Here is an 8,108-nt window from a genome sequence, read left to right as displayed (position 1 = left end):
GAATTTGGTATGAAACTAACAACGTTCCAGTCGTACAGAAAGAAAATACAATTTAATTAAAAAGGTGGGAGGTGGTGTAAGAATCGGCGATAGAATTCATCAAGAGTACGTGACGTTGGAAAAGCTACAGTCACAGATGTTAGAAAATGGAAACGTGATATTGAGAATTATGTAAAGCACGTGGATTGCTCGAATGATGGGGTAACTGTGGGGAAACCTTAAATACACTGATGTAATGGGATGGTTTCGTTGTGATAAAGACGATAATAACGACGATTTTATACAAATGGAAACAGCCAGCTAAAACGATAATGGAGAGGCACTTTCCCATGCCGAAGCACCCACGCCACTCGAAAAAGGGGCTTCGATCGTATAAAATTCACCGCGCAAAAGCTCCCAGGTACAGAGAAAATGTAATTTTACGCAGTTATTTCTACCGAAAGAATCATGTGACGTGGTGCTTAAAAAGATATGGAATGTATAAATATTCAAAAAATCAATTTTATAAAATTAAATCTATCGATCCATTAATAGGATTAAAAGAAAGGAATACATCCGAAATGTACACAAAATTGAAGGAAAGGAAGATTTGTATAAAAATTGTAATAATACGATGCAGCAATTTCACGATACCATTTAATTAAAGTGGGTGTATATATTTTTGAGAGCATCCTCTGTATATCAGAAATATATTACGAAATAGAAATATGTTATTACTGGTTTTCCGATGAGAATCCGAAGTGTATCAAAAATTTAATCGGCGTAGATATTTATAGATATTTATTACAGTTGCAATTTCACAGATACAAATATCTTGCGAGTTCTCTCATCGTCGTAATTTGTATCTCCTTTATATACATCGTCTGTCTGAATATTCTTTCTAATATTCTAATTAGACTGTAGATTTTGATGCAAATTCATATTTTTGAGGATATGATTGAAAAGAAAAAAAAAAGAGAAGTAAAGAGTCTTTTGTATATTTTATATTTTCTTTCGTATCACGTGCATTTTGTACAATTTTATTGAAATTGGATTACAAGAGCCAAGCAAATCGAACATCAAACGGACTACGCGTCGTGTGTTACTTTATAGGAAAATCACGACAATGTCTGTAACATTCGTAGTATTTTACGATCCTATCTACGATAGCAATTAAAAGTTCATCAAACAGATGATTACATCACGTACGAGCCATTTGAAAGTCAAATTGTTCCATTTTCCGAAAATTTATTCTTTCTAACTCTTTAAGAGTATTACTTATTAACATACTAAATAATAATTGACTGTTCGAATAGTTTGATGATTTTTGGAAAGTACGTGTCCCTGATAAATATAACTTCTATGCACACTTCCAAATCCGTTTGAAATTTCACCGATACGATCAAGTTAGGCGTGTCTCGCTACAGTGCTGCAATGATCATTTCGAAATGCTTCGTATATCATATACGCAAAAAGTTTCCAGCAACGTTGAAACAGCTTCGCGAGCCACGTGTAATTTATTTATAAAAGATTTTTGCAACTGTCGAGACATCTTGGTATCTGTTAATAATCGTTGAGATATCATTGCAATCAAGTAATTGCACTGTATCATACGTGATAACGAAGTTACTCGATTATTCGAATGGTATGTACTGGGATTAGTTTCGATGGATGTTTGAATGATGACGGAATATTTGGCCAGCATAAGCACTGATCCCTTCCATATCGATCGCGTTTATCGATATTTGATAAAGAGGTCGTTTGCAAATTACATTTACCGTCTACTGTTGCTCACGAAATTATTCCAACTCTGATACGTGCTTCTTTATAAATATATCGCGTGTGTACGTGTATGTTACATATTATATTACATATCGCATATTACATATTATATTGTATTTTAAGTAACAAGATATTTAGTGCGAGTGTATATTTCGCAGAGATTCCAAAAGTGATTAAACAGTCAATTATCCATCACATCGATGCATCTCAATGTTCAATGGGACAGTATTTAGCGTCTATAACATGTTGAAGATAGCTCTTTATGGTGTATCTCGTGGAGGAAATTAATTTGACGAAATTAATTAAACAGTCAATTATCTGTTGTACCGATACGTCTCGATATTCAATGGAATAATTTTTGATATTTATTGTACGCTCAAAATACCTATCTATACTATGTACTATTTTTCCCCCCAAATATTCGCCACAACTATTTTCTGCCTTTTACATTTGCACTTTCAGGATGATTTCAAATTCTACCAATGTGATCGGGATAGTCGTGTTTCGTTACAAAACGAACAAAATCCCGAAAAGTCTCGTGTAACGGGCTATAGGAGGCGTTGGTGCGTTCTTTAAAACAGAATAACTTTTCAAAAATTGAGTCAAACAATTTGTTTCTTTCCTTTTTTCTTTTTTTTTTTTACGAGTTAGAAGAATTGGGAAGATTAACAATAGGTGACGTGTAAAGAAATGTTGAAAGAAGTACAATTAGTCGGAATAGCGAAGAAGAAAGTAAAGGTAGCTTTTTACAACTTTTCTAGCTGGACCTGTAACGAAGATTTAAATAACACATTTCGAAGATTTCCTCTAACTCGTCGAGCAAAATTCAAATGGTTCGGTCCACAGTTGCAGACGAGTTATTTCGTTCGAATGAACGTACGAAACGAAAGATGTTTTTACGACGAGTGTCGGACTATTTTAGCTTTCGAGGCATTGTAAGTTGAATTTTAGTTGCGGTGTCGACAAATCATTGATTCAGTGACAGTGAATTTTCTTTTTTCTGGGTGTGATGCGAATGCGCAGAAACTTTGACGTCAAACGTTCCCGCTGAACGAACAGGACCTTCCGGCTGCCATGGATATTGATTTTCCTTGGGCTTCAAGGTTTCTGGAGCAGCTGTACCCATCCAGCGCAGACTCCGGCTATTCTCAATATGGCTGCCTATTGTACCCAAATCCGCTCGTTTTGCGTCGCAACGCGCTCGCTGCCATACACCAGCATGCGATCAATGCGCCAATGACATCAGCCGATCGCAATTTAAACAGCCGAATTTATTTTCGAATGTGACGCGCTAGACGTTATCAACATGGCCGATACATGTACCCTGTCACGTACTTCCTGATCGTCGCGTCTATCTCCATGGTCGTAAGCATCAATGGTAAGCCTCGCATTTCACTCGCTTTATCGGGCTGCTTAAACCTTCGCCTCTTTAATTCGACGCGTTTCTCACACGTTTCGCCACGAATCAAATTACATTTTTCTGAAATTAAAAATTCGCCGATACGCGTTGTCCATCTTCGGTATTTGCGAGAGAAGAAAACGATTCTTGCGCCTTATTCGTCACGCCGATTTTCACGTCGATACGATCGGAATACCAAAGTTGATCGACTCGACAATGTATTGACCAGTTAGCCGTTGCGACTAATGCGACTAAAATGCGTTAGAAAGGACAAAACAACTACTTTGTTCACGCTGTATTATAGTTTTTTCATAATAATTATTTATATCTCTTCATTTGTTCGTTTTACCTGGTCCTGGCTTCCAAATGGTCGAAACGTCTTCAAATTTACGAATATATTTTAGTTTTCGCTGAAATTGCAGTTTAAACAGCAAAAACTGCTTTTTACGCGTGACGAGTATACTCGTCAAGAATAGGTAACTGGTTAGGACGGAAGATAATTTGCCAGGATAGACAATGGCGGTATTTCGTCTATGAGAATTTTTAATTTGAGGAATTTTTCTTTTAACAAAGAGCGTTTCTGTAATGGAAAATGGAAGTTTCTGTTTCTTCCCATTTTTCTCTTTCTTTCTCCAGGTTCCTTTCAATTACATGGCCCTATTTGTTTTACGAGCAAGTTGCGTTTTAGGAGCGTGTTTCGTTGAAGGAGTTTTCACTAGATGTCTGAAGGAACGATGTTTCGTCTATTTATAGCGAAGATCTTCCTCTACATATAAACTGCATATAGAGGAAAGTGCACCTGTTGAAGCCTTCACTCGTAGGTGTTAGCCATTTGTGTTACGAATCGTGTAAACAACGATCATCGTCCACGGTGCATTTAATTGACTTTTCTTCCGTGATAAGCTTCGCGATGAATTCTCATTTCGAGGCTACCTTTTTCATTTACCGTCTTGCCTATGTTTCCTATGTATAAAATAAATAATTCATACTGAATACATCTATTTCTATTTTCTCTTTTTCTTTAGATAAGAAGAATATTACAATCAACTTTCACAGAGAATTTTTAACATAAGATCGTCCCAAAAGTGTCTTTTATCTTATAAGGAAATAATAGACGCACAACATTTTTTGTTTTAAATTATTTTATTGAATTACGTTTAATCCATCTTATTCTATTGGAACCAGATGTGAAATAAAACAGTATAATTTTTAACTTCATGAAATATACATAGAATATTTCGTGGATATCGAATCTGCAGTCTTGCGTAGATCCAATTGTCGTATAGATGCAAACGTAGTCGTATACCGTCTGTTTAGTCTTCGGAGATGATCCAATCTGTTAAGAAGCTGAAACTCTAGAGGATTGGTACGATTGGTCAAACTTGCGTGGAAGCGTTTTTCCGAACTTGGAAATATCTTTCATAACTGTAGGTATTTTTAAGTACCCGTGTATGATTTCGTTGATTACCTGCCAATGGATAAGGAATACGTTTGCTGCTCTCGGAATACGTTTAATTGAAATAAATCGAAATAAATTTTTCGTAATTTCCGGATACGTTTACGATATTTTGCTTGCCAAGTCTTACCGTCGGACGTATCGCAAGAACAGCAGGAAAATTTGGCGAAATATCGTTAGAGACGCTATTCGACGGAAAAGCTAAACATCCGAAGAATTCCGTTGTAAATAAGAAACCTAAACCGATGTTTCACCTTATTAGACGATTTCCTCGATGATATCCCTTTCCGCAATCTTCCTAGCAATCTTGTCAACGAACGCGACGAAATTTCATCTTACGCATATCGCCGATGTGTCTGTAAAAGTCAAGACTAATATCTATTTATTTTTACAAAAATGTACAAAAATCTGACGTTAATGAAAGCACGACACATTTGTTTGAAAAATGAAAGAAAGGAAGAAGTAGAAGGAAGTAATTTCTAAGAAATAAAAGAGAGAAAGATGCGAAGCATTAAAAAGTAGACAACGATTTGCCCAACGTCTTACGTCCGATTCCTACGTCGATTTTAATAATCTTTAGAAATCTAGGATAAATCACGATTTCTATTAATTAATACGTATTTGTCGGTTGATTGTGTCCGATGATCAGGCCAACTGTTAACTACGGAACATCGAACTCACGCAGCGTCGGAACGAGCAAACGATTTATGGTGTCATCAGTGTGATACAATGGAAGATGGAGAGAGATGCGCCAATCTGACCGGAAACTTCACCACTTTCGGGCACAAGTGCACTGGTGATAAAAGGACCTGTATGGTAATGACAAATGATAACAGCGATTCAAACGCTTGTTGATTATACACAGGTCACGCACGTGTTTCAGCAGATGTTTGATATTTTGCTTTGATCGCGTGCTTTTAAAGCAAATAGAATATAGCAAACAGCTAGCTAAAAGCGATATTAGTTATCGTCAACACGAGAGCGAGAGAAGGCTGTTCAAGATAGAGCCACAGTTTCATTTCGTTCATAACGCGATTTTAGTGTTTGGAAATGTTCAATATAGTCGATCAATTCAGTTTCATAATAATTACGTACTTTATTGAAATTGAATCCGCTTTATAGGAACATATGTACATGGTGTACACATTTGAGAGAATATGCAAATGCAATTTTTTATTTGTTCTTCTTATTTATTGGTAATCAACAATGATATTGGATATGATATAATTGTACAGTTTGCACATACACGGCAAAAATTTTACGAAATCCGTAATCGATATTAACCGACCGAATTAACCATGAACGAGCCGTATTCTCTGGAAATGATGCGAGATATTCTGGAAAATTGATATTCCCTTGACTAAAAATATGTTACGTTCACACTCACTCGTGTTCGTTACAAGTTCCAATGTGAAATGTCATACAGAGTGAAACAAGGAATTGTTGCAAATATTAATTTAATTTTAGTATCAAGAATCATTCTACGTACATGTAGAATTCTTTCTCATCTTTTCTTTTCAGTCTTCTTTTTTCTCTTTTCGCTCGATACTATCAAGTTCGTGGTTTAATGCCGCCCAAAATGAGCTCGTACTCGGACAAAATTAAAAGAAATACTATATTTTAGCGTACGAGTGTCTCTTGCGATCCGCTAGGACATGTCATATAACGAACATCGTGAAAGTTTAAAATCTGCAAATATTCCTTTCACGTTTGCTTCTTTCTCTTCAGGTAAAGCGATTTTCTTACACTACCAGCACCGAAGATTCAACGTCTAGTCCACAAACTTGGTCGGTGGAGAGAAAGTGTACTAACAAATGCGACTCCGGATGTATAGTGGTCGGTGAACGAACAAAACTCTCCGCTTGCACCACTTGCTGCGAGAAATCGTTTTGCAATATCGGTACCGGTGCTGCGAACGATCTGACGATAAGAGGGATCGATCTGTTTCTAGCTTTAGTATTACAAATTACATTAACAATTATCATGTATCCGTCCTGACATTGCAGACGAAGTAACACACGATCGTGAATCATTTTAGTCGCCGATGAGAATAATTGGTTCTATTAACGCGTTTATACGTACATTGTAACATACACTGTAATATTACACAACAACACGATACATAAGATTTATCGCATTACCAATGAAAATGCTGTTTTCATTTTATAAATGTGTACATGGAGTTTCATTCCTTATGTGTTTCATAATAATATTACGATGAATATTGATTAATAAATCAATAAAATTACGACGATATCGATAATACGAAGCTCAGAAATAAGAAAATAATAATGATGTTCTCGTTCTAATGATGTCGATAAATCAAAGAACAATTGATAATATAAAAAGGGGATGTTCTTAAGAATACGATGCTCATAATTATAATAATTACAAATACAATCAAATCTACGAGAATGAGATTTAAAACACTGCTAAGTTATTACTCGATCGTTCAACGAACCAATGTAATTTAAATTGTAAATTTTAGAAAAATTGATATAGCAATACACTACCAATAAATTGTATAAAGTAACAAACTTTTCTAAAAAAAAAAAAACTCATTAAAACTCTCGATATAATAATAAATACTTTTTATCGATTTCCATTTTTCCATTATCCTCTACTTAATTCCCAAGGATGTCAATGATAAACATATTAGGTTGTTCCAAAAGTCTCTGTCTGTTTTATAAGAAAATAATAGATGCACAACATTTTTTCTTTTATATTATTTTATTGAATTTTGTATGATCCGTTTTCTACTAATAGAACAAAATGGATCATAATGTAACACAAAAAATGATGTGCATCTGTCACTTCCTTATAAAACGAAAGAAACTTTTGAGAAAACCCAATAGAATGGGAATTTTCTCGTGGACACATAACATTAGAAAATTGTACACAACATTGTCGCCAAGGCCGCCACATCTCTATCTCCATCATCGGTCCATCGGATTTGAAGTATGCCGGTCGTGACAAGAGCAACGTTCAAGATGAAATCCTCGGCCCTTGTTAAATCGTCTCGGTCGGGGTCGAACAATGCGTTCGCCAGCATCCTCGTTTCTCGGTGATTGCACATAAAGCTGCCATTATTAGAACTTCAGTGGGCGGTAAGCGCTGGTGCTTTTTCCAGTCTCGCGTTCGCGCTTACTCTTACGCACAATTCGCCGCTGCACTCGCGTGCGTTTCCAGCCGCGTTCATCCCTCCATGTGGCTGCCAGTCGTAGCACGAAGCTCGTTCGTCGCGTTTACTCCACTTTTTTCATCGAAAAATTTTATCCGGAATATCACGTTCGACTCGACGACCGATTAATTATCGTATTTTACTTTTACCGATGGTGCATCATTTTCATGGAAAACGTTTAAATTTCCACGTGGTGCCACGTGGTGGAAAAAATGGCCACCGGTTGCTGCACGACGCTCCTTCGTCGCGTTTATTCCACCTCTTCGGCGAAACGTTCCATCCGGAACGTCGCGATCGACACGAGATCGAAA

At 36.4% G+C, this 8,108-nt stretch overlaps 1 protein-coding gene across 2 annotated transcripts in view; it reads left to right on the top strand.

The window, feature by feature from the left end:
* The first annotated feature begins 2,329 nt into the window (after positions 1 to 2,329).
* The window catches only part of LOC126926974 (uncharacterized), a 118,613-nt gene continuing 112,834 nt past the window's right edge, over positions 2,330 to 8,108 (top strand). Inside the window, exons 1-3 of one of the 2 annotated variants that reach the window (XM_050743278.1) lie at positions 2,952 to 3,139; positions 5,266 to 5,432; positions 6,345 to 7,215. In XM_050743278.1, coding sequence (XP_050599235.1) covers positions 3,079 to 3,139; positions 5,266 to 5,432; positions 6,345 to 6,614 — 498 coding nt within the window. In that variant the 5' untranslated portion in view covers positions 2,952 to 3,078 and the 3' untranslated portion in view covers positions 6,615 to 7,215. Of the gene's footprint in view, positions 3,140 to 5,265; positions 5,433 to 6,344; positions 7,216 to 8,108 lie in introns of those variants that run through there. The other variant, XR_007715044.1, reaches the window with a different exon arrangement.

The sequence above is a fragment of the Bombus affinis genome, unplaced genomic scaffold (genome assembly GCF_024516045.1).
Source record: "Bombus affinis isolate iyBomAffi1 unplaced genomic scaffold, iyBomAffi1.2 ctg00000068.1, whole genome shotgun sequence".
Classification (NCBI taxonomy): domain Eukaryota; kingdom Metazoa; phylum Arthropoda; class Insecta; order Hymenoptera; family Apidae; genus Bombus; species Bombus affinis.
The sequence above is the reverse complement of the archived record's forward strand: the minus strand, read 5'-3'. Positions and strand labels throughout refer to the sequence as shown.